This window comes from Phlebotomus papatasi, chromosome 3 (genome assembly GCF_024763615.1).
Source record: "Phlebotomus papatasi isolate M1 chromosome 3, Ppap_2.1, whole genome shotgun sequence".
NCBI lineage: Eukaryota > Metazoa > Arthropoda > Insecta > Diptera > Psychodidae > Phlebotomus > Phlebotomus papatasi.
The window spans coordinates 6,686,612-6,714,564 of record NC_077224.1 but is presented as its reverse complement, the minus strand read 5'-3'; the positions used below and the strand labels follow the sequence as shown (position 1 = coordinate 6,714,564).

General features: G+C 35.1%; 1 protein-coding gene across 2 annotated transcripts in view; it reads left to right on the top strand.

Annotated features, from left to right (window-relative positions):
* Window positions 1-1,557: 1,557 nt before the first annotated feature.
* The window catches only part of LOC129806575 (actin-binding protein WASF3), a 27,806-nt gene continuing 1,410 nt past the window's right edge, over window positions 1,558-27,953 (top strand). Inside the window, exons 1-5 of one of the 2 annotated variants that reach the window (XM_055855264.1) lie at window positions 1,558-1,898; window positions 14,488-15,335; window positions 19,308-19,448; window positions 22,954-23,456; window positions 23,544-23,790. In XM_055855264.1, the coding sequence (XP_055711239.1) occupies window positions 14,600-15,335; window positions 19,308-19,448; window positions 22,954-23,456; window positions 23,544-23,790 (1,627 nt within the window). In that variant the 5' untranslated portion in view covers window positions 1,558-1,898; window positions 14,488-14,599. Of the gene's footprint in view, window positions 1,932-14,487; window positions 15,336-19,307; window positions 19,449-22,953; window positions 23,457-23,543; window positions 23,791-27,953 lie in introns of both variants that reach the window. The other variant, XM_055855263.1, reaches the window with a different exon arrangement.

Sequence of the window (27,953 nt, the reverse complement as noted above, 5' to 3'; positions counted from 1 at the left end):
TTTACAAGTCCTTTGCCAATCTTAAAGTTTTTCGTATTTTGTGCATAAGGACCAAAAACTGGAATTTTAGCTCTTCGTCATTGATTGCTATTTTCCTTGCGCTCTCCTCTATTTCTTGGATCTTTCAGAAACCACTCTTTTGGGAATATCTCAAGAACCAAATTATCGATACTTTTTATTTTTGGATATGTTTTAGAATTTAGATGTTACTAAGGTGGACATTTTGTCCTGATACATACACCAATATCATATTCATAAATTTCTTCTTGGAATTTTGAAGATAAGTGTTTAAACTCTTATGTCAGTGTATTTCAACATAAAAAAACTTAATCAAGCCCTAGACACACTTACGACTAAAGTCCAGATACGACTAAGCTAGTTCATAGCCAAGTCAGTTCCTGACACACTACAAATGAGGCTTAGTATTCACTGGTATCCACAAAACATAACTTTCCTGGGTTTTTATGCACATATTTCTACTGAAATGCACTAATACTCCTCTGAAAATGAAACTACAGTGCCCGCTTTCTAATCCGGATGATTGGGAGACAATCTGACAGATGTCCGCTTCGTAATCCGGATGAATTTTTTGAAATTATTCAACGTCTCGAAAATACAATACAAGGTTTTTTTCTAGAATTAGAATAAAAGTTTTAAAGAAGCTTAAAAAGACATAATTAGAGAATTCTATGCTATTATACTTCATTTATTAAACAAAAACATCACAGGATAATTCATTTTCATCGCTGAATAATCGTACATACATAACCTCAAAATGATTTAAAAATGTAACCGTCGATAACTCGTCCGGATTACGGCGATCCGGATTAGAGAGCGGGCACTGTATTTGTAATATCATGTCTCATTACACGTCCAATAATTATTGTTAATTACAATTATTTATGAGGTGGAAGCTAATTCGCGACTTAAGCCAATTTAGGCGATTCTAGCGAATAATTCTTGTTGTTATACGTGAATTGTGAAGTAAATTTAAAAGTAGTTTCATTTTCAAATGATTACTAGTGCATTTCAGTAGAAATATGTGCATAAAACCCACGAAAGTTATGTTTTGTGAGTGCCAGAAAATGTTAAGCCTCTTTTGTAGTGTGTCAGGAACTGACTTGGCTATGAACGCGCTTAGTAATCTCTGGACTTTAGTCGTAAGTGTGTCCAGGACATAGAATTGATTAGGCTTGCGAATTTTTTTTAGTATTTTAAATTAAAATACAAATTATTAAACATTTTCTCATTTTTTCCTTTGCTCTTCTTCCTTTCTTTTTTTCTTTTCTTTTTCTTTCCGAAAACTTTTCTTATCTTTTTTTTCCTAAATTTTGTACACTTTTTTCAAATAAGGTTTCCTTGGTTAGTCTCCTGTTCTCCTGTGTGATGTCAAAGAACGATATTTATGCAATTAGCACGGATTGATTCCGCGGAATTTTCCCATTTTAGGTGCAGCTGCAGACAGTTTGGTTAGAGGGAAAGGAAGAAAAATTTCGAGAATTTCGCGCGACTTTTGGAGAAATTCCGCTAGGGGAGCTGCAATCGAGTACTCAATCGACTTTTCATCGATTTCTCATTCTCATGTTTTGTTGGTTATTATGGAGAAAGGTTGATTTTGTGGTGCGTGAGTGAAATAAAAGTGCAAAAAACCTCCTGAAATAGGCAAAGAACCGTGAAAATTGTGATTGCAGTGGGTGCATGGTGTGGCAAATGCCAGAGTGCAAGTGAATAAGATGAGTTGAATGTGGTGGAAGAGGTGAAATTTCAAGGGTAATCTGCGGAGAAGAACCTGAGTCACTCCCGATTTTGACAGATTCGTCCGCACCCAGCAAAAAAGTTTTTTTTTTTGTTGTGAGCCTCTGCCCCCGGACTGCGCACCACATTGCCCAGCCACCGAGGTACATCAGCTAAATCTCCATTTGGAGAAAAGGGTAATTTAGATCAATTCTGGGATTAATGCTTTTAATGTGGGGCATATCGTCCCACTTGCCAGGAAATGATGCATTAAAGAGATTTTTTTTGTGCTCTCTGTGATACCTCCCCACCCATTGTGGCTATCACTTTTCCATGTACATTTAAAACACTTCTCTCCACATCTTGTGCCTGGGCTCTGCTAACTAAAAATGCCACAAGTGTGGGGCGAAAAAGAAGAGATTTTTAGAGACTTGTTTAGAAAGTTGCGCAAAAAAATCATTAATATTTTTGTCTTGGCGTCTCTTTTTATTCTGGTAATTCTTTCTTTGAAAGAGATTCTCACACTCTCCCACATTATCAATCCGCCCTTCGATGGGGGGCCTTCTTTTTGTCGTGGCATTGTTCCTCCGGCCCGGCCATGCCCACGGCCTGTGTTCTCTCGCATGTGACTGTGCGTATGAAGGCGCACAATTTAATGCAAATTATTCAATTTTCAACAATAATCAGGAAGGAAAGGGCATATTTTGCTGATTGTGTGAGATGATGTGCAAGAGAAACCAAATGCCGGCAGCTCTTAACAATGCAAAATCAATATTTAACCCAGATGTGTGTACATAAAGCTGTCTACACATTAGACAAATTATTGAAATAATAGCATTTCAAAGTGACATTGAAAAGTAACTTCAATATTGAAGCAAATATTGAAACCAATATTTAAATAATTGCCTACACACTGAACAAATTGACTTCAATATTAAAACTTCAATATTAAAAACACCAGTCTAGTCAGGGATTCACAGATCTTCTGGGATTTCTTCCGTATTTTGTCAAGAACACCCAAAAAATAACCAAGTTGGTCAGAGGATTCCTGGAGCTTCCTCCAGGAAATCCCAGATCTTCTGGGATTTTCTTGTTCATTATGCCAAAAACACTTCAGATTGAAAACAAAAGCCAAATTGAATTAATAACTTAAATTCTCACAGACTTTCAAGATCATGCTTCGTATCATACCGTTTGGCTACAACCACAAGCCTTCGTTCCCTCTGTAGGATTCCAATTCGTATCATAAAATTATTCTTTTATGAAGTGGAATTTCCTGAAGTGGGAGGATTTCTTGAAGCTCCAGGAATCCTCAGACAATTGAAAGTATCTGACTGGTTTTTCACATAACTTTAAAAAAAAAAATCCCAGATCATCTGGAATTTCTGGAGGAAGCTCCAGGAATCCTCTGACCACAGAATGTATCTGAAGTGTTTTTGACATAATATACAAGAAAATCCCAGAAGATCTGGGATTTCCTGGAGGAATGTCCAAAAATCCTCTGACCACAAAAGGTATCTGAAGTGTTTTTGACATAATATACAAGAAAATCCCAGAAGATCTGGGATTTCCTGGAGGAATGTCCAAAAATCCTCTGACCACAAAAGGTATCTGAAGTGTTTTTGACATAATATACAAGAAAATCCCAGAAGATCTGGGATTTCTGGAGGAAGCTCCAGGAATCCTCTGACCACAGAATGTATCTGAAGTGTTTTTGACATAATATACAAGAAAATCCCAGAAGATCTGGGATTTCCTGGAAGAAGCTCCAGGAATCCTCTGACCACAGAATGTATCTAAAGTGTTTTAGGCATAATATTCAAGAAAATCCCAGAAATTCTGAGATTTTCTGGAGTAAGCAAGTGATTAGTGCTGACTAAGTTGGGTTCTTGAGGAGATTGAACAAAATATATAACCAAATTCCAAGAATCTGGGATTTTCTGGAGGAAGCAAGAGTGATGTGTCTTGACTTGGATTTTGATCTTGGATGTGTTTTCATTCATAAACAAGGAAAATCCAGCAGTTGTGTGATGTTCTGAAGGACGAAGATTCCTGACCATTAAGAAATATTGAAGGAAATATCAAATCAATTTGATATTTAGAATTTCTTTGAAATTTTATTTCAATGTGACTTTGAAATTTTTTATTGAAATGATTTGGCCTAGTTTGTAGCCATTCAAAATAATGAAATAAAATATTGAATAAAATGTTCCATATTGAAACAAATATTTCAATATTTGCTTACACACTGGACAGTTTTCTTCAATATTGAAACATTTATGTCAATAAATCTTTGCAATGTGAAGGCAATCTTTGTCAATATTAGACATTGAAAAGAAATATTTCAATAAATTATGTCTAATGTATAGCCAGCTTTATGGTGTCTACACACAAGAGAAATTTATGTCCATATTGAAGCAATTTCCCTATGCATGTGTGGGAAAAACTCTTCAATATGGACATAAATTTCTCTAGTGTGTAGAGGCCATTAGAGAGGCTCTTCCCATTCACCCAATCTCCTGAAGAGTCTTTTTTCTTTCCTCTTGTCTTCCAAGATTCATCGCTAATTGCATTCGCATTTCGCTACTTAAAAATTTATATCATCCATCTCTCTGGGAAATTATCTCTGGGCACCTTATCCCGTCACTGATTCTCATTTAAACTTCCTTTGAAATGCAAGTTCTTTAACCCCTTTTCCAAAAAAAGAAAAAACTATCAAAGACACCCTCCTCTCTTGGTCATCCCCGCCTCTACCGGTAAACTCCCTAAAACATCCATGTTCACAAAGAAAAAATTGCCTGTTCTAGATATTTTCACAGAGCAGTAAAAATTTCTTAGTCTACTGCCTATAGCTGTGAATTGATGCAATTTTATATAAAAAAAGAAAAAAAGAGAATCGGACAAAATCCAGCTAATGCACTCGGTCGAAATAGAAATTATGCTCAAAAATAGCGCGAGAAGGAAATTGATTTAATTAGTTTCTTCTCCCCCTGAACTGTTTTTCGCACAGCGAGGAGAAGTCCATACTAATTGGAGCTGTTAATGCAATCATGCAATTATTTTACCTTTTAGTTCATCATTGTGCGCAAAACAGGTATAACTCTTTCAGCATCGAATCTTAGAGAGTAATACAGAATATTGCTTATAATAATAGCAAAGAAAGAATTATTACATTTTGTTTTATTGTTATTTCTTCGCTAAATAGTTTCTGTCTCATAACTTGCGGGCATGTGATTATCTTGAGCTGTTTCTTACACAAAAGTGACATTGAATTATTTTTTTTGATGTGTTTAAACTACAAAGTATTGTTGGGAATTCTATTCTCTGGTAGAGCAAGCTGATAAGGTTGTAGAGGAGTTTAAGTGGTGTGAAAAAGTTTCCGGCAAAGTTCTAAAAAATATTAGTGCACCACCAATGGATTGAAAAACACTTTCAAAAGAATAAACACCGTTACCGACTAAATCTAAAAAATTGAGCTAGTAAAGGCTCAGAAATTGAGAAAGACTGGCGTAAAATTTTGATGATCATTTGGTCAGAGAAACGTCTTGTGAATGCAAAGAATAAGAGTTTTCAAGAAATAGTTCAAAAGGGATGACAAAGTGTCCCAGGCTTTGCGAAGTGCTCGAACTCGTGATTATCCCTCAAAAGTACTTTAGCAATCGATTTAAAACCGATTTGTACATCACACGAAATATTCCACAAAATAATTTTAAGGGCAATAAAATTGATTTTCGGACAAAAATTATTTATCGGTTCATCATCGGTTCAAAACCAATTGGAACCGGATTAGTTCTGTCGGAAATTCCAAGACCTTTCGAATATGCCCAAACATGCCCAATTCAGGTAATAAATGCGTTCTCTAGAGCCTTTTTAACCTTTGAACTTGAGAAAACGCTATTAGGAATGATTCAACAGTATTTTCACACATCCCGTCTGACATAGAGTAAGGGGGCCCAGCGTTGTGCCAGTTTTAGGCTCTTTTTTAGCGCTCATTGGCAAGATCTGAGTGGTAGGCCCGAATTAACCCTTTAAGGACGATTGGAGCACCGGTGTCCCATAAAGAAAATTATTTTTCCTGACTACCTAAAGTTATTTTTTCCTTATGTTTGTACGTAATTGCAAAGTAGAAGGTTGAAGGAATCTAGGATATTTTTTGCAAGTCTCTAGCTATATGCTATATAGTAAATTTTTAACTAAATATTTTAACAAACTGATATAACTAATATTAGTTATTTTTTTTACTTCCAATTTTTTTAAGCAAAACCGTTTTGGAAAGAGAAACTACAATACTCAAACATAATATTTTTCATTAGAGTGAAAATTATCAAACATTGGTATTGTCAGAAAAATTACTTAAATTTTTAGGCTATTTTTGTCCCTATCGCTCATAAAGTTAAAAAATACCCCGAATCAGACTCTGTTGGATTTTCTAAGTCAAGATGTAAGACTTTTTACTGATTTTGTCTATATAGGCTGTGTGAATGTTGACAGAACGTCCGGCCTAAAAAATTAAAAAGAAGAAGAAGAAGAAGAAGAAGAAGAAGATTTTGTCTATCAGTTTCATTTTTATTGCTGATTAATTTGTCGTCGATTTGTCGTCGTTAAAGGATTAAGGACTGGATTTTGTCACGTGCATCAATGGCGGATGAATGAAACTGTCAATCACACCTGATTTCACTTCCGAATATTATACAAACGGGAGAAGCCGCAACGATAAATGATATGTTTTATTTAACTGGCATTAACGATTTAACACTTTAGAAAAGGAAAATCATTGCGTAAAATTAGGTTCTATGAAGGTGAAAATAGTGCGTGCAGTGAGAAAATGTCCCTTTATTGGGGATACGGTATGCCCAGAACTCTGATTTACGGTAAAGGCGGGCAAAGTGTTAGAAGTGCGTCGAAAAACAGAAACGTTGCTGTTTTAAAGTGGTAATGGTTTCAATTATCCCTCATTACCTCTTTCCCTGCTTCAATTTGCATACCAAAGGATTAAAGATATCCTTTAGCAGTGATTTCATAAAGGTTTCGGTTGTTTTTATGCATTTTTGCCCAGAAACTAAGTCAAAACAAACAAATGTCAACGGTTCGTATTCAAAACTGAGCTTTTTCGCGAGCTTTTATGTGAATTGGGAATTACGAAAATCTGAAAATTTTCTTAATGGAAATAACCCATAAACCTAGCGTTTTTAGTTTGAGAATAATGGCCCCATAGAACTGTTCTTAGATTCTTTATACACTAAGGGCTTAGGATTATCGATTAGAGGTCCTTTGTATAAATTTACTTTACTTAATTCTTTAATACTAGATTACGCTATAAATATTCTCAAGGATCAGCCTGAGTCTTTTTGGGCCCTTAGAGCAAAAAGGCTTTGAAAAAAATCAGCATTAATCTAATTTTGATAATTTTAAGTACTTCGGATAGCTGATAAACATTTTCATTAATTTTTGAAAAAAAAGGAATATTATTTTTTGTTTATGGGTTTACATTCGTCACGCAGACTAAAAAACAGCATATTTCCTCTATTTTTTTTCCAACATAATAAAAATTTATTTGAGGGAAAGCGAGCTGCTTCGAACTCAAACTTCGAACAACTCAATTTTTTCTCTATATTCCTAATAAATTTAACCCATGACCCTTTTCAGAAAATTTTAACCATCAATCGGACCGGACTAAATATTTATATTAGGTCAAATTTATTAAAAAAAATTATTGAAAAGAATGAATTGTTCGAAGCTTGAGTCGTCCGAAGGTAGGGCGCTTTCCCTTAATACAAGCGCTTAGTCATATTAAAGTACAAAATTTAAACTATATTTTCTGAAATTTTCATTTAAAATTTTTAAAAATTAAGCCGTTGGACCTGATTTTTGGAGACTATCTTTTAAGTTTTGCGAAAATACATAATAAGAAACTTTCATGAATTTTATCTCCTCGAGAAAAATATATAATTTTTTACTTATACTAAAATTGATATAGGGGAAAGTACTCTTCCTTCGAACGTTCATGCCTTTGAATAATAAGAATTTTCTTTTATTTTTCTAATGATTTATACACAATTATCAATAATTAATGATAAACTAACTAATATTTAATAAAAATGTGTAAATCTCTTAGGAAAAATAAAAGAAAATTCACATTATTCGAAGGGAGAGTATTTTCCCTTATATATCCAATAAGATCAATCAAAATATATATCCAATAAGAGAAAAAATGAAACATTCAAAGGCTGCCGCATTCAAAGGCAGACCACTTTTCTCTAATCTTGAAACGTGTTAATCTTTTAGCGAAATTAGAGAATGAGGCTTATTAGCACTTTGCTGAATTGTTCCTACGCAAATTTTTGCGATGGAATTGTTTTTGAAAACCTGTTACAACTTGTTTTTTTTTCTTGGACAATACTTGAACCAGGGATATTAATCTATTTACGAAATTTAAGATTTTAATGTTTGTTTTATTTTTGAAATTTTGCTTCTAAATTTTAAAATAATGTTTCGTATATCAGGCATTATTTTTTTTTAGGAAATCGTTGTTTAGGATTGGATATTAAAGGCAAATGATCCATTAGATTTTGAAAAATCAATAAAATTGCTTGATATTTAGATTTTTGAGATCTCCGGGAACTGGTCTAAACCTCCAGTCTGAAGCCGGCATTACATAAGTTCTAGTATACCATTTAAAAAACTTAAAGTTTAATAGTCTCTTCAATCAAAACGAGTGATGAGGGAATTTGTCTTAAGATTGTGAAGAGAACCCATTTCAATTCATTAATTATTTAAAAGCTGCAGTTTGATGAAGAGTAAGACTCACTGCAACACATTTCTCGTCTAAATTTCTTTCTTAAGAATATAATCCGTTTGATCTTGTTTGAAAAGCTTCCCTTCTTCCAGCAATCAAAAAATTCAACTCAGATTAAATTGATTAAAGCACAATTTTACACTTGAATCGTCTCTGTGGATATTGCCAAAATAAATTTGTTATTGAACTTTGACCTTAAGAATAAGGAAAAAAAGTCAAGTACCTAAATTACAATTTGCACCACGATTTTGCTATAAAGAGTTGTCGCTGAGAGTTGTTTCTATAAATCCTCCGTGTTTGAGGGCACCCTGCATTAACTCTTTCGCGTCCATAGGGTCATATATGACCCGGGGAAAAAAGTTTCTTTTTGGCTATTTACATTAATTGAAATCTAACTGGAGTCTTGAGAAAATGAGCCAAGAATCTTACATCCTTCTATTATGATGTCGTGCACGAACAGATAGATTTCAATTAATGTAAATACCCAAAAAAAACTTTTTTCCCCGAGTCATGACATTACCCTATGGACGCGAAAGAGTTAAGTCTTATTCATCGTTCACCTTAGTAACGTAAACATATTAAATGTGTCTCTACCGATAAAATTTTATTACTTGAGAAAATGATTTCTGAGAGAGCAAATACGACGCCTTTGTACATTAATTCTTGTATGATATATTGAAGAAAAAATCTCTCTTAATAGATATATCTAAATATAATTCCTAATTAAATATTGTTGAATTTTCCCTGTAATACATTTCTCATTCTGTTGGTAATGGCTGTTTACTGGAGTCGTTGTTAGAGTGAGAGCAGAAATTCCAGCTTTTATTAAATCAGAAATATCTCTCAATGAGATTTAATAAATTTAATAGGGTCACCTTGAATTTTTCAAAAAATCAAAATTGCATTTGAAATAAGATTGACGACATGCAAATGAGGGACAATCAGAAACAACAAATCATTGTGTATATAATGTCATGAAAATTGCTCCATAAGAGACATTTTATTAGAAATGGAGGTTACTGAAAGTTTGTATTTTATTTCTCGAAGTTCACTTAGGGATTATGAATCTTTAGAATTTTTGAAATCCTAGAAAAGAATTTCCGAAAACGACATAAGGCTATTCGTTTGTCTGGTTGTGCACAGTGCGAAAGACCAAACGAACATCATGGGGTCTTCAAGTTCGAGAACCGTGCATAATAATGAATCATTAACATGATCCTCCTTCAAAAATAATTTCTTTTTTATTATATCGAAAACATTTTACTCGATTTTTATTTATTTATTTGTTTTAGAATGTTTTAGAATCATTTTAAGAGTTTCCAAAGACAAAGGTTCAAAAGACTCTAGAGAGCGTCCTCAATCGATTAGAGTAAATATAGATTTAATAGAAAGGTCTTAGAATCACAGATAGGAACTTCAAACTGTGATAAACCAGTATTTCAGCCATATTTTTTTTAATCTAAAATTGTATTACACCTACGCAATTTTTCAAGTGATATATGAAGTGGTTTAAATTCACTGTGAACCGGTAAACAGAGAAAAGAACGAAATGGAAAAGCTTGAACTTGTGAGCTCTATTCTTTTTGCTAACATTTGAACCACTAAACAACTTTCTTCGGTTAGTAATGTGATGGGAAATCAATTTTGAGGGCATATACAGGGTGTGTCACTTGAACAGTAACTTTAAAAAGACTGTGTTTTAAGGTAAAGTGATACAAAATGAACATAGTGTTACAAGTTGGACAATTCGCCGGTACAAGTTTGACATGGCTTTTTCTTGATAAACACAGTTCAAAATTTGTTTTTAATCACAAGGAACCAAATTATAAAACTAAAGCATTAAAAATATACAAATAAAAATGAAGTACTAAATTTATCAAGACAAAAAACCCTGTCCAAATTGTACCGCATTGTCCAACTTGTACCACTTTACCCTATATGATCGAAAAATAATAAACATTCAAAGTTTAAAAATTATTTCAAATTTTTGATACGATCCTCATACGCTGTTAAACATGATCCTGCGAAATCACAATTCTTTCACGATGAAGGGCTGCCTTCATCATGAGTTGATTTTGGCTTTCGAGCCCAAATACAGACAGGAAAATTTTCTGCCTCCACCAGGCTTGAACTGGAGGCCCTTCGCTGTCTAGGCTCTACAAACTGCGCTATGGAGGCACTGGCTCTTATTGTCTTTGCCACTGATCTCAACCAATTGCCATGTGCACTTCAACTCATTTTCGACTCACTACGAGCCTTGAGAAACGGTATCATGCGTACATTTGGGGTATATTTGTGGATTGGGAATCACTTGTTCTGATTGTCGTTCTCTGTGCACAAATATAAAATTTCTTGGGACTATGTACCAATCGAACAGAAGTCTGTTCAATCATCTTTACAATGTTTAATTGTTCATGGAAAACATGAGCTGCTGGTTCAATTATCTCTTATAGCACTCAATTTTGTGTTATAATCCGAAACACTTTCCCTCCTTTTAAAGAGTGAGGCAAAATTATCTTTTTGAAAATAAAATTAACCAGTAACCAGTCAAAAATTTATCTGATTACGCTTCCTCATAAATACTGATACTGATAAATAATCGGGGATGCATAATGGGCTCAAAAGTAGGACTGGGTGCAGCGGTTCCGGGAAGAACCGCCCCCACTGTATTCTAAACTAATCTATCTGATTACGCTAGTGAATTATCTCTCAGGTATTGAAGGGCTCTAAAAATAGCTAGGGGAATGCGCGCTACCTTCGGATGACTCAAGCTTTGGACAACTTAATTTTTTATGTTTTTAATGGATTGCAGCCATAGTTCTTTTGTTAAATTTTAAGACTTTGGACTAGCCAAATTAATTAAAAACATATTCAAAAGAATGAATTGTTCGAAGCTTCAGTCGTCCAAAAGTAACGCACTTTCCCCTACTTGTGGTTCTCAGGCGAAACTTTATAAACAATTGTGAAAATTTTGGCCATTTTTCTATGTTGAATCTGAGCTTTTTCACTCAATATTTGATAGATAAAACAAATTGATGGGATATTGTTATCGTACTTATTATGCAATGGTTGAATCTAGATTGATGTCCAACAGTTATTAATAATTTAATTCGCGTGGGTGTACCGCTTTCCGGCGCGGCGATCGTGAGACATCTCCTTGCCTGTTCTAGGACGGATCAAGTTAAGCTGTAAGCTCTTATTTTCACGTTATGATGCTCGTAATCTATAAGTTCGTGCTCTGTGTATTACATTTTCACATTTTTAATCACTCTTTAATTCCTTAATTTTAACTATTGAGTTAAGAAATAAGGGATTGATTGGCTCTGATTAGTGTGGAGTGTGGTCGCCGCTCATTGTGAATTTGCGGGCCTCCTTGTCTGACTGCGGCTCGTCATCTTTGGGGGTTGCTTTATGTACGGCCCTTCGTATCTCAGGCAGTCGCCGTTCTTCCTGGGCCGCAATTTTGCTCTATGGGTTTCTCTTTTCCGGCTTCAATGGTTTTTCTTCCCCAATTTTGTACAGGGCGGACCTGCGATTCTTGGGGGAGGGGCACGGGGTTGCCAGGGCATTATGCAGTAGACTCTCTCAAATTCGGGCATTTGGGACCGAAATGTCACCCGAATTAGAGAAAAATTCGGGCAACAAACTTTTTGAAATGCAACGATTTTTTGTTCATCTGCATGAACAAGGAAAAAAAATTTTTGGCACTATTCTCAGGGTGCTGTATTTGATGAGACAAGAAAATTTTTCTTCGACGACCATATGATCAGAAGCCGTTTAGAGGTGGCTGAACGACCCTCTCTGTAGAACATATTTCTGATTTTACACTACAGAGAGGGTCGTTCAGCCACCTTTAAACGGTTTCTGATCATATGGTCGTCGAAGAAAAACTTTCTTGTCTCATCAAATACAGCACCCTGAGATTAGTGCCAAAAATTTTTTTCCTTGTTGAAACACCCTAATGCACATATTAAGATTACATACTCATATAGGGTAAAGTACTCTCCCTTTGAACGTTCATGCCTTCGAATAATGTAAATTTTCTTTTAGTTTTTCTAAAATACTTACACATTTCTATTAAATATTAGTTGGCTTATCATCAATTGTTGATAATTCCATGACAATTTAGTGTAAATCTCTTACGAAAAACAAAATAAAACTCACATTATTCGAAGGCATGAACGTTCGAAGGGAGAGTACTTTTCCCTATATTGTAAATTGCATAAAAATCCCTTAACGATGCAAATTACATTAAAACTAAGATAAAACTATGGCAAATTTAAGGATATTTGCTTCATTCGGTGATCATAATCAAACATGAAAACTGTCAATAAACTTTTTTCGAATTTAACTGCCGCCCGAATTAAAAAGTAGCCCAATATTAAAAGAGCCGAATTAGCGAGAGTCTACTGTACCTGGGGGTGCGGGTGTGTTTCGGGCTTGCAGCGCCGCTACCACAGTCTGTTTCTGACTTAGTTAATAACTTAATTCTGACTTAGTTCATTGGAACAATAAAAAGAAGCATTTGCTTTCTCTTTATTGCTAAGATTTTGCTATCTTTATTGCTATTATTTATTATTGCTAAGCTTCTATTTAAGAATTACTTACACAGCTCTCTCCGATATCCGGCTGACGGGGGGACAAAATGACATTTGGGTGTTTTGAATCTGGTCAACGGTTTTTATATTTTGTGGTTTGTGAATTTATTTTCTGTCGAAAAACAACAGAATTTCCTTTGTGGTGCGTTTATGTTTAATTTTGTTCCACAATTAAGTATCAAAGGCTTTGATACAGTGAAAATAGCATTTTAATTTCTGGGGAAGCTGCTTTACTTTGTTAAAAAAAAAAGTTTGAATTCATCAACCGTCAGTTTTTGACAGCTGTCAGCCGGATATCGAAGTACCGGATATCGGAGAGAGCTGTGTACAGTAGACTCTCTCTCAATTGTGTATTTGGGGCAAAATGTCATCCGGTTCATCGATAGATTTTGGCGTCAAACCCTTTGTAAATTCCACAAAAGCGCTCAATTATAAGGAATCACGATAAAATAGGAGAAACTACAGCGAATTTGAGCAAATTAGCTTCATAATTGAACGTGAAAATTGCCAACAAAATTTTTCGCCCGATTGAAAAAGAGCCGATTGAGCGAGAGTCTCCTGTATTTCATAATTTATGGGGTGTCAAATTCCCTAGAACAGTCATTGACTACGCTACTCCTCTCTAATTTTCGCTCCGCGTCCCTATGCCTTTGCGTTATGTTTTGTAAATTTTGTGTATTTTGTAAAATCAAGTAAGGTAAAATAGGCAAAATATTGTATTTTGTGTTCAACGACTTTGTAAACTCTGAATGCTTATACAGCCAATGAAGAAGCATTTCCGTTGTTTGGCTTCGGAGGCTGGTCACCAACGCTAAGACGGCGGTGAACGCATAGTATGGGAGGGTTATGCGAAGTTGAATAAAATTATTATTTAAGCTTGCTTATTATTCAATTGCGTCACCCTGTAGTAGCACAGTCACGATTTCGAGCATACCGCAATGCTGAGATGCTGTGCCTCCCCTTTATTGTTAATGGAAGCTTTTTAATGTCGATATATCTGGGCGTTTTCACCTAATATTAGAAACATTACTCATTTGTAAACCTGATAATACTGCAGTATAAATACTTTGTTAAATAGCACGCAATAAATGCTTTAGAAAAAAAACTACCGCGTAATTATGTTCTCATCGAGTATTATTCTGTAGTAAATATTAGTATTTGAGAGAAAAAAAAATCATATAATTTAGAAAATGCTTACCCTTGGCATGAATAAATTGCAGCTAAAGAGGAGAAGAAAAAAGGCGATAAAGAAGAAATGAGAGAAATGTATTTTGAGGAATTTAGAGCTAGCTTTTATCGATAAGAAACCCTTATCAATCTTTCTACATAGGCAACATTCTTTTTGTTTCTCCATTTCAGATAGAGATTTAGCAAAGCATAAATTGATATTGGAGAGATAGAGGGAATTTTTTGTTGTTGTTGATAATACGGAAGGTAAAGGAAAGAGGAAGAAGAGTTAAAAGGAAACAAAATGCCTCTTCCAAAGAGACACGTTGAACCCATTTATATTGCGAGATCGCAATATGTCAACAATGATTTTCAGGAGTCAATTGAACTAGAAACTGTGACAAATACAACACTAACAAACATTATTAGGCAATTGTCGTCCTTGTCGAAGCATTCTGAGGACCTTTTTGGTGAATTAGCACGCGATACTGGTGCTCTAGCGGAAAGATTTAACTCACTGCAGGCCCGAATCGATAGGTTGGCCATTAAAGTGACCCAGTTGGATAGTACGACTGAGGAAATTTCACTGACGGACATACAACTGAAGAAGGCCTTCAAGAGTGCCAGTATGTTCGATCAGCAAATATTTTCGCGTAGCACAATGCCAACAGCAATGCTGGAGACATATAAACAATGTGATAAGCCACCGCCACTGGATAAGCTCAATTGCTATCGAGATGATGGGAAGGATGGATTGAAGTTCTACACAGATCCCAATTACTTCTTTGAGCTGTGGCGACAGGAAATGCTCAAGGACACTGAAAGGGTGATGCATGATCGTGGGAAGAAGATTCACAAACCACGACCAGATGGAGCTACGGCTGGTGCTGGTCCAAGGCACAAGAAACGTGTCAGGACGCCCCATAACACCAGGGAGAAGCAACGCCAAATAGCAATAGGACACGGTGAAACCTTAATGCCAAATAATGTTATCTATAGAACACCAAATTCCCTCATGAACCCAGATGATCCATACAACAGTGAGTACATTCATTTCTTCTGCTTAATAATATTTTTTCTATAGGAAATGCAGTACATATACTCAACAAACAATTTATTACCTTATTGGAAATTTAGCAAACATCAAATTTACTTAACTAAAATTACTTCAAGCACACATGTGATTTAATTTTTGCGTTATTTTTACATTACTTGATAATGTAAAAATAACGTAAATCTTACGTTATTTTCACATTATTTTGTAATGTCAAAATAACGTAAATCTTACGTTATTTTTACATTGCTTTATAATGTCAAAATAACGTAAGTCTTACGTTATTTTTACATTAAGGTTCGACGTTACATAAAGCACAAAGTTTCTCTAGTATTTGGATGATTGCGTAATTTCATAGGTCACCCAAAGCATTGCCGCTCTGAATATGGATAGGGAAGTGAGTGTATATGACAGCCTTCTGATGCAGTTGTGCGTTAGTGTTCGAGTTTTCAATTCTCGGTTGTTTATATGCAGGATACTCCCACATTTTCTTAGTTTTTAGCTAATTTATTAAGTTTTTTTTTGTGTAACATTTAAATTAGCTAAAGGAAGTGATTTTCCAACATAAAATGTTGTAAAACTAGTGAAAACAGTTCAAAACATGGTTGAAATCTATAAAAGAAACGAAACATAACTTAACTTTGAAGTGACAAATAGACTCCAATGTTTTATCAGAAGAATAAGGCCCCAATTGGGGTTCTGTGATTCATTTACAAGTGGTCTCCAGTGATTTTTGCTGACAATTGGAGCACAATCACATTGACAATAAAATGCTCACCATATTTCGTTAATTTACGCATTTTCATTGCAATTCTTACGCAAATTTTCGATTACCGTATTAGCCGTATTACCTTATCTCATACTCGGTGGCACTAGGGTAAATGTCCTAATTCAAAACCATTTCCAGACGCTTTAACTTTGACAGAAGATTCAACACATTAAGTTCATATTTTTTCTGAAGAGAATTTACATAAATTTGATCACTGACTTTTCTAGAATGTTACTGTTTAGTGAAAATTCTTTAAATATATTTTGAAAACTTCTTAAATACAAGAAAAATATGCGAGCGTAAAATGCTTCTATTGGAAACAAATTAATCTAAATGGAGACAAGGGAAATCTAATTGGAGACATACAGTGTAAGTGAAACCGCGACGAAAGGCTTCCAAAACCTTGTTGAGTTGCTCTTTAGTGCAGGATTTGTTCTTATTCCTGATCTTTTCTCCTTTTCCATCTAAAACAATAAGAAAATCTCTCCAAAAAAAATCATATTTCCGGCGTTTCCTATTGAAGCATTTGCAGACAATTCAGAAAAACCCTTTTTGTTCACGAAATAGGTAATTATTTCATTTAAAATCTTCCCGTACCGTTAACAATGAAGATTAGCACTCAATCTAACTAAAAATAAAGCCAGAAATATGACATAAATGTTAAACAAAACGAATAAACAACAGTCACCTCATTGTATTTTTCATTGGAAAACATGGTCGATCGATGAAAAATTCGATAGTGAAAAGGTACACTTTTAATTTTTCTGAGAAATTAACAAATTAAAATTTGTGAATATGAATGGATTTTCGCTTTATTTAGAGCAAAATTAACTAAATAATGAAAATGTGGTATAGAAAATATATAAATATAATAATTTAGTACTATATTTATCATGAAAACAATGACGTTTCCATTTGGAGTAGCGAAAAATTTCCATTTAGAGCAGGTTTTGAATTAGCTTAACTTACCCTTGGTGAAAATAACATAAGAAAGTTGAAGAAATAAAATGGAAATTCGATGAACGGTGAGCAAAAAAAATTGTACGATTAATTTCTCTTACAGTTTTTTTTTTGCTCACCGTTTATCGAATTTACGTTTTATTTCTTCAATTTTCTTATATTATTTTCACCTAGTTGCACCGAGTATGAGATAAGGTAATACGGTAATGGAAAATTTGCGTAAGAATTGCAATGAAAATGCGTAAATTAACGAAATACGGTGAGAGTTTTGCTGCCAATGTAATTCTGCTCTTAGTTGAATTTTTCATTGTTTTATCGCAATCAAAATATACCAAATATTCTCAGATAGCCAATTTCCGGACGGATTTTTTGAGAGAATGGGGCCTCAGTTGTTTAGTAGATCATGAATAAATGAGAGAAGTATTAACTATGAGAAGATTTTGACCAAAAAACTAGTGATTTTTTACAGTTTTGAAGAACTTTCAATACATCAATAACTTCTGCAGAAGTAACTGCCGGATGGTTTTTTCAACAAGATTGAGGCCCAGTTGCACAGTGAATCGTGATTAAATATTGGAAAAGTAAACTCTTAATAAACTAATATAGGTTTTTAGTGATAGAACCCAGAAATTTAGTGATTTTTTGCAGTTTTAAATGACTCTACGTGAAGAACCACCAGATATAGCTACCTTTGGTATCAGCAGGCTGTTATACACGCTCACTTCCCTATCCATATTCAGAGCGGCAATAGTTTCAGTTGCTCTCATTGAAATGTCAAAAACATGTTTACTAAACAAAATTTATTGTGCATTGGACATTACAATTACGTAAATATTATTAATTGCTTTCAGAGTAATTAGATAATACAAAAAATCCTACTTAAATCCTTATATTGGGTTGTTCGGAAAGTCATTTCGTTTTTTTTGGGGAACGTGAAAGACAGTTTTCGTATAATGAATAAATATTATATTAAATTATATATTGGCCATTCTGGTCCAACACCTTTTGCCATCTTTCTGGCAGTAACATAATTCCCCTCTCATAAAAGTTTTGGTCCTTGCTGGCAAAAAACTGGTTCAGGTGGTTTTTGACATCTTCATTTGAGGTATAGGTTTTGCCATCCAAAAAATTTTGCAGGGACCGGAACAAATAGTAGTCGGAAGGCGCCAGATCTGGAGAATATGGTGGATGTTGCAGTACGTCCCATTCAAGCTGTAAAAGTTTTTGGCGAGTGACCAAACTTGTGTGAGGTCTCGCATTATCGTGGTGGAACACTACACCCTTCCTGTTGATTAATTCGGGCCTCTTCTCTTTAAGTGAATCATTCAATTTGTCCAGCTGATGACAATAGACTTCTGAATTAATCGTTGTATTGTCCGGCAAAAGCTCAAAAAAACGATTCCTTTGACATCCCACCAAACGGAGAGCATCACCTTTTTTTGGTGAATGTTGGCTTTTGACACGCTTTGAGCCGGTTCATCTTTTCTGCTCCATGACCTCTTGCGTTTAACATTGTTGTATACAACCCATTTTTCGTCCCCAGTAATAATCCGCTTCAAAAATGGATCATTTTCTTGACGTTTGAGGAGCGAATCACACGCGTCAACGCGACGACACAAATTTCGCTCCGTAAGGACATGGGGCACCCACATATCGAGCTTCGAGGTTAAGCCCATGCCTTTCAAATGCCCATGAACAGTCGAATTCGACAAATTTAATCTCTCACCGATCTCTCGTGTGGTTATTCGCCGATTTGCATCAACTAATGCCTTTATCGCATCTTTGCCAGCTTCGACCGGCCTTCCAGACCGTGGTGCATCTTCGACATCAAAATTCCCGGATCGAAATTTTGCAAACCAGTTCTGGCACTGGCGTACTGTTAACACGCCTTTTCCATACACATCCGTCAATTTTTTTCTCGCTTGGACAGCATTTTTACCTTTTCTGAAGTAAAAAAGTAAAATATGACGAAAATGCTGCTTATCGCTCTCCATATTTAAAAGGGCACCAACAAAAAACTACTGTGTAGAATTAATAGAACTTTTTCACACACAAGCCTTGCAATATCAGCTCTCAAGACATATAATGGTTATGCGGCTTAAGTGTGAAGTTGGTTTCGAAAAAACGTAATTAAGTCCTCTGACGGGAAAAAACGAAATTACTTTCCGAACAACCCAATACAATATTTGTGTCGTGTTTTGTTACATGGGTATTCTGTAAATATTGCAGACATGTCCATTTACGATATGAGACCCAACAGACCAAATTCAATTGAATTGCGTCGAAGTTACCCAGCTGAGGCGGTTGATGGGTATCCCCCAGGATCACCAAACTATCAACAGCAGAACAATTACCATCAACAACAAACAAGTGAGTTGATTTATTACCTGAATCAGATTTTCTTTCTCCAAGTACAAGCAGGAAAAAAGCACTGTGTGATATTGGGAATGGGTGGCATTTGTTTACCATGCTTTTTGTTTTTGTTTTTCGAATATTTCTCCTACGATTTCTTTTATTATAACCTAAAAAATCTCCATCTTGCATTTTTGAATGTCAAAGTTTAAGCACTTTGGAGGTCCTATTTTTCAACCGATTAGGTCAAATTTGGATTTTTTGGAAAGGTCTTCAAATCAAACTAATTTTTATTTCTAAACTACTTGAACTATCTCAACCATTCCTTCAGTGGACAAGCATCCCTATAGTACCTATAAATTCCTATCGGTCTTATCCTCTGGTATCCAATATCCGAATAAAAAATCGTAGTGTTTGGTGGTACCCCGTGTTTGGTGGTGCCCCAGTTTCCCCTAATACTTTTACTTGTAACTTATCTCATAACATTCTAGCTAAAATGACTCAATTTATGTCCTAGTAGACCAGTAAAGACCATTTGCCACCCTTTTTATTCAGATGTTAAATTATTAAGTTTAAAAAAATATTTAAACAAAAATTACAATCCAAGGATATTCTTGACCTTTTCGAATTAGATTTACAGAACTCGAGAATTTATAAAATTCGTATAAATCACCTTCTTAAAGTTTCTTGAGGTCCGTAATAGCATGTAAGAGATTATATTATAATTACTTCTTAAGTTTTCGCAGACATTATTTTTTTATATTATCAAAGCTTTATTCAAAGCCATAAGATTTTAGCAAAATCGGATAAGTTTTCAAATATTGTAAAATCGTAAACATTTATAAATTATTTTTTAGTAAAGCGTGTGCACGCTGAAATTTCTCCATTGAAAAATAGCTCTCAAACATTAACCACAACATAAAAGTAAAAAACAAAAATATTTTCGTAAAGATAATTTTATTGGGATTTTCTGGGATTTTGGTTGTTTTTAGTCCAATGGCTTCACGCCGAATTTTCAAATCTTCACGACTGACTTCATATCATGCGTTGGAGAAATTGTTTCATGCACACGCTTTATTTCTATTTGAAAGTTAACTTCAGGACTTATCAAGCAAATAACTCTGGCTGGATTAGAGCTTAATGTTACGATCTTTTTTCTCTTAACAATTCTAAGAAGGGTCTTTAAGTTTTAAAACTTCAAATTGTTATGATTTAAATTAAATTGTCTTTAATCCTTAATCGTTAGTTTCTTTTTTAATCTGTAAACACTAAGAATTTTTAAAATTGAAAAATAGGAAGTATTATCTTTAAATTCAAAATAGGAAATCTTTAATTATGACTTTAGGTAGAACAAAGTACCCAAGAGTCGGCCGATTCCTCGACTTACTATTTATAATTATATTTAGCGATTGGTTCATTGAACTACCGGCCGATTTAGATTAGATTACAATGGGGGCGGGTCCTCTCGGAACCGCTGCACCCAGGCCTCCTTTTGGGCCCATTATGCATCCCCGGTTAAATTAATCCCTGTTAAGGTTCAAGCCAGCCCGTTTTTCGGATAAACTCCATTAAACAGGGCAGCTTCAATCTTGATAGGTCTTCATCAGACAGTACCGCTTTACCTAAGTGGTATCACGCAAGATACCGGCCGATTTAAAGAATCGAACAACATTAGGGCACTCTACCTTATGCCCTAGACACACTTACGACTTAAGCTAAGAGACGGTTTAACATAATTATAATCAGAATAATGAATAGACTAAATTCCCATAAGTTTCGCATTAACTAAGCCGTTTCTCGGCTTAATCCGAGGGACGGATTAGTCAGAAACTGATGGAAATGTAATTAGTAGGGGAATTCCGTAATTTTTTGTGGAATTGGCACACATGAGTTCGAAGCCTTACAATACCAGTCGAGCTTTTTTTTCATATTACTTGAGTTCGAAAATGCTAATAATTGATTTACAGGATACAGATTGAATGATTGAAATAATGATAATGATAATGATTGAAATACAGGTCGATTTGTTTCATAAAATTCATTGTCATTGAAATTACCAGAAATCGCAAATATGTGACTTCTGACCGTGGTGTCACGTATAAGATTAATATTAATATGATAATATTAATATTAATATTTGCCTTGGGAGTGACTCTTTGGAATGAGTTGCCCAGAGACAAGAGGCAACGGCTTATTCGAGCCTTTTTGGCGTCTCGAACTTTTTTTTGTCTCTTTCTTTTCAAATGCGCAATTATTGTAGCGCGTACCCTGCATACTTAATGTGTTGCTCCTGGCATACACAACCTGCGAACGAACTTTTCTACTGTTTTACTCTGGAGGTTGGTCACCAACGCTAAGACGGCGGTGGACGCTTGTTACTCTCTTTTTTCTATACTACCACACTACGCTTTCAGGAGATTTGTGTATCAAAAGTCAAATGTTATAATAATAAATAATAAAAAATAAATAAATAATAATAAATAATATTAAGAAAAGCCGGAGGGAGAGAGAGGTATATAGTATGCAAAATTTCAAATGGAATATCACGTGTGTTAGAAAGAGTACACTCTAGTGGAGTAATACGATGAATAAGATATTACTGTTCGTATTAATTGCTTTCTGAATCGTATTACAGGCAATTCGAGCAATTTTCCATGCGTGCCAACTGTGATTCGGTCAGTTTTCGAGCGAAGCGCGAGAGAGAGGCATGATAAAACACTTGCTATCTTTTTTTGGCATTCTCGCAGTTAAGAAAGTATTAATCTTAATATTAATCTTATATGTGACATGAAGGGGAATTCTGTAATTTTCGTGGCATTCTCACGCGTGAGTTCGAAACCTGACAATGCCGTTCGAGCTTTTTTGTCATATCATATGAGTTCGAAAACGCAATTCATTGCTTTTTAATGAAATCTTTTTCAAATTGTCATTTGAATTGCTAGAAATCTCAAATATGTCACTTCTGACAATGCCACGTGAGCTGAAATGGCAATGTCACGGCTACGGAATCGCATTTTCGAAAAAGCTCTCCTAAGATTCGAACCCAATTTGTCATATGGCATTGCCAGACTGCTACAGAATTCCCCTAATGATCACTATTTTGATTATAATTACATTAAATCGTCTCTAGGCTTAAGTCGTAAGTGTGTCTAAGGCGTTGTGTAATTTAATTTTTAATCTGGGGGATCCGTGGTGCAATTGGTAAGAGCGTTCGGCTCTTGGGCGGTGTGACCCCTGGCGCGACTGTCACAGTTGTGAGTTCGAGTTCCGCCCGGTGCAAATGGTTGAAGCGTCTGAATGGACATTTTTCACGAAACATTGTTAACTGAATAATAAACTTGTAAGCTGAACAATGTACAAAATGGCAATAAAAGCCCGGTTACATCGAAATAAATAAAATAAATAAATAAATTTTTAATCTGAAATAATTTTTTTAAAAATTATTTCTCGTCAAAATAACTTTTTAAATTTTTAAATTGAGATCCAATGAAGAACGTTAAGAGTTCTGTAATACCATTTGCAGTGTACGATGAAAATGTTTACAATCACCAAGCTCTCTATGGGGCTCCGGGTGGCCAGGCTCCACTCTCGTCCGACAGTCTCTATGCCCCGGGGACTCCATCGAGGACAAAGCCACGTCCGTCACAGCCACCGCCGGCACCGCCATCGTCCGGCAGCGGCGGTGGCACTCCTAGCACATCGAATGCCAACACACCAACACGTGGCAGGAGCATGTCCACTGGACGCGATACTTTGCCTCCTCCGCCGCCAATTCCCGAGGCCATTACCTCTCCGCCGCCCCCAATAAATGGCGGCAGCGTGGCGGCCAAGCTGCTGGGCAGGAGTCACAGTACTTCGCGTTCCGGATCGCCACAGCTCAATTCAACTGTGCAGGATCAGAATGCCCTAGTGATGGCTCAGCTCAATACCCAGATAAATAATTTAGCAAATATGGGCATCCATGGAGTGCCCCATCAAATTAGTGCAATGAATGATTTACCTCCACCACCACCAATTCCCGAACAGGTGAGTTTCCTGGGTTTCCTGGCCAATTCCGGGGGATTGATGTTAGATTTTGCAGTATTTTACTTTATTCCTTTTTTTTTTTCGCAGATGTCTCCCAAACCTTCACCACCAAATTCTGCTCCACCACCTCCGCCACCTCCTCCGCCACTTGTCGATGGCCTAATGAGTCCTCCTCCAACAAGTTGTGCCCCCATTGCGGCCCTGACAAATGGCGATGTGAAGAATTTGAATGCTATCATGAATGTGCAGCAGCAGAATATCATTAATCCTACCAAAAAGATTCTACCGCCCGTTCATGATAACAGAAATGATCTAATGAAGGCAATTCGCGATGGTAAGTCATTTACCTTTTTTTTTATTATTTTTTTATGTCATTTTACAATCTCAGATTATTTGCGCGTAAATTTGAGTGCAGAAGCGTCACTGAGGAAAAAAACGGGGATGCGATTAACATTTTTTCGTCATTACTTTAACACTTTTTGTGTGTAAAAATATATCAACATTTTTAATGTTGATTTTACACCTTTTAAGGGTAAAATCAACATGAAAGAAGGGTAACTTTAACCCATAATACGCCTAAAAAGGGTAATATTTACACCGATTTCGGATCAATACTGCAGGGTAAAATTAACATTTCCGGAATGTTATTTTAACTTTTTCGGATTTCTCGCAGTGTTTCTAATTTTGCCATTCAAGAGGAAGAAGAAGAAAGGGAAATAGGAAATAGAAATTCTCTTCTTACTCAGTTTATTCTTGCGGAACATTTCGCCTTATCATCTCGTTAGGAAAAAAAAATCAATAAAGGATTTCTATTTGGATAAATTCCAAAATAGAACATCTTCATCAAGGGCAATATTCGCGTTTTTTTTTAATAAAACAGAGTGGTTTATTTTTATTTAATTTTATTTTCTTAGCAAATGTATAACAAGTACACTGACCATATGCAAATGTTTTCAGAGAACATTGAGAAAAAAATAACTGGTCATAGTTACAGGAGCGACAGGAGCTGTTAATCATTTCGTAAACCACTCCGACCACTCTCATGCGTAAACAAATATCACACGAAGGGAACAATCTGAATAGTAATAAACAAATCGAAACAGTCACCACGATGATAGTCCACATGTCAGGAAATTACATCGCGTCAACATCATTCATTCCGGAAGAGCGTTACTCCCAGAAATAAATTGTTTGATTTTCCTGTCGTAGGCCTAAACGTTAGTGCAGCCAAATGACGAAAAAGGGCCCGGTAACTTACGAAGAATTCGGAAAAATTAGTAGAGAAAAGTGCCCATGCTTGATACGATTGGAAGCTTCGTAATGACTAATTTTTCCTATGTTTCTCAATAAATGTGATTTCGGAATATATTTTAAAAACTGGCCACTTTCCCATGGTTTTTAAAATATGGTTGCAATGAGTCACATACAGTGGTGGCCAAAATAATAGAATCAGCTCCGCAAATTTACATTTACCATTACTATTACTTTACCTTACTATTTTACCTTTAGCATTTTTGTTTATTTCAATTCGTTGAAATTATTTTGATATAGAAATATACAAATAATTACTTTACGTCAAATAAGTGTTTTTTTGGCCGCTAGAGGTCTGTATTTTTTACAGAATAGATCAATAGTGAAATTTGGTTTGAACAAAACGATAGAACCACTTTCATTTAAATTAAAGAATGTGGTTTATAAATAGAATAAGTTTAAATAAAGCCATATTTTTATAAACCATAAATAACAGTTTTCCAATTTTTTTGGCCGAACTGAGTTTCACTATTGACGTATTCTGTGTAAAGTAGAGACCTCTAGCGGCAAAAACAACCCTTATTCTACGATTATAATAATTTGAAGATTTCTACTGCAGAATTATATCAACAAATTGGGGAAAAATACAAAAGTTAAAAAATATAAGCTTTGCAAAATGATTCTATTCTTTTGGCCGCCACTGTATATCTGCATTTGTTTTGTATCTGCATTTGGTGCAAGCTACAATACAGACGTTCCCTCTTGCGTGAAATGCTGACACAAAAGATATGCAGATACGACAGAGGTAGACGCAACCGACGATATATTGTGAAACATTGAAAATTTAATAATTACAAAGCTTCAAATGGTATCAAGCATTGGCACTTTCCCCTAATCTAAGTCGAAAGGGAAAAAATGTCTTTAGGATTTGTGTTCCTTGGGTAACCAGCGAACTAAATTTTTGAGACAGACATCATAGGGTCACTATCAGAGATATTTATAATGTGGTATAATAAAACTGTCTGAGTCGAATCATTGGGTCTATCAGTACACTGAGAAAAAAAGAGGTTGCGATTAACTTTTTTTCCTCATAACTTTAACACTTTCTAGGTATGAAAATATATCAACATTTTTTAATATTAATTTTATATGTTTTTAGGGGTAAAAATAACATGAAAAAGGGTAATTTTAACACATAATACACCTAAAAAGGCTAATATTTACACCGATTTTGGATCAATACTGCAGGGTAAAATTAACATTTCCGGAATGCTATTTTAATTTTTCGGATTTCTCTCAGTGTAGTTTTTTCCAAATCGTAGGTTGCCTCAGCAACTGTGCTAACTGCATTTGCTTTGTGTCAGCATTCGTAGTAAGCAACGCGTCGCTGCGCGGCGTTTGCAATGAATGCAGACACAAAGCAGATGCAGTTAGCACAGTTGCTGAGGCAACCGACGAAATGTACTCGTACCTCTTAACCATAAAGTTTGAATATTTTATGTATATACTGACGCGATTTTCCATAAAATTTGGCAATTAAATTTAAATAAATTGAATTGAATTAATGAGGCAGATTTATTCCGGCAGTAGGGGGAGGCTTTAATGTTTCGCACACAAAAAAGATGTTCAAGTTCAGTGATTTTTTCTGACTACCATGCAAACCGTATGGATTCTCCAACTATGCCAAAAAAATGTCTTACTTATAAGGTTCATAATCCCACCACACAAAATCCCAGGAAATCCTTAGATTTTCCTCCAGAGGAAAATGAAAATTTAATGGCGATTTGTGCGATAGATGAATCAAGTTTCCATCTTCGCACACGATTCACGCCATCATTGAACACCCCATTTTCACCGTAAATTTTGCACCGGACACTAAAAGTTATCATTGCTTAACGGGAACTCTAATCTACTTGATTAAACCGTTTGTACAAGAAATAAAACATTTTAATATCACTTTTTTGGAACTTTTCTGAGAGATGTTTTATTGACACTAAAAACCATTTTTTTTGCTTGATTCTATGAGAATTTCACTCCGGAAACGGTTAAATCTGATGAATACTTTCTTGAAAAGTCCAAATATCACCAAATTTACACGAAATGTAGTTTGACCATAATTTCTAATATAATTACGCTAAGCCGTCTCTCGGCTAATCCTCAGGTCTGTCAAGGCCCTAAGATTCATAAATGAATACGGAAGAAATACGAAGTGTTTGATGATGTAATAAATTTTACATGATAGTAGAATATTTTATTTAATTAACCCATAAATTCTACACACTCTGGTCCGAAAAAGTCGTATGTTTGGGCAAAAGTTAGAGATTAAGGAAAGATTTTACAGAATGTTTTTATTATTAGTAAGTATCTTAAGTGAAAATTACTATCCATGTGATAATATTGAGGTTCATCCACAATGTTAAGATAAGGAAATTATGGCCTCAATTCTGAGACCAAGATCAAGAAAATTCCAAGATTTTGGTATTCTGAAATCAAAAAAATCAAGATCAAGATGTCAAATTCGTCAAATGTCTTGAAATCTTGAAATCCAAGACCCAAACCGTGTGGATATCAAGATTTGCAATTCTGGAACCAATATTTCAAGATGTCAAATTTCTTGTTTTCTTGAAATAATTCCAAAAAACCCCTCGAAGGTGCTTGGAATTTTCAAGATAGTAACAATTTGAAGAGTTTGATACAGAAATGACTACAGAATGAATTCTAAGTTCTATAACGTATTACTTAGAGAATATATTTTAATTTTAAACGTTTCAGATTTTTTTTTAGAGAAATGTTCTCGTTTGTGCCTTTCATCTATATCTTCAACTGTCATATCATAGGCAAAAAAACAAAAAACCAAGGGATTGTACTGTTTGTTTTTTTTTTCGATAGAGTTCGAGTCGTTTCGAGTAGTAAAAGAAAAGTCGCATAGGTCTCACGTAAACTTAAAGTTGCTTAAATTTACCTGTAACATTGAATAACGATATATTATATAAAATTTTAAAGGTGCGATTTTTGGGGTCCCCACAAATGGGCATTGGGCCTGCACATTTCTATATCCGGCTCTGCTGACACCCACTGTACTTTGCCTCAATCTTGACTTTTGGATCCTCATCCAGAATGCGGGAACTCTTGCTTCCAAGAGTTTACACGAACCAATCCTCACGAACGCTATTTATCTTTGGGATTGTCCTCTTCAATTCCCTTCCTAGATTAGTTAGGATGAGGTTATTTCAGTTACTCCGGTTA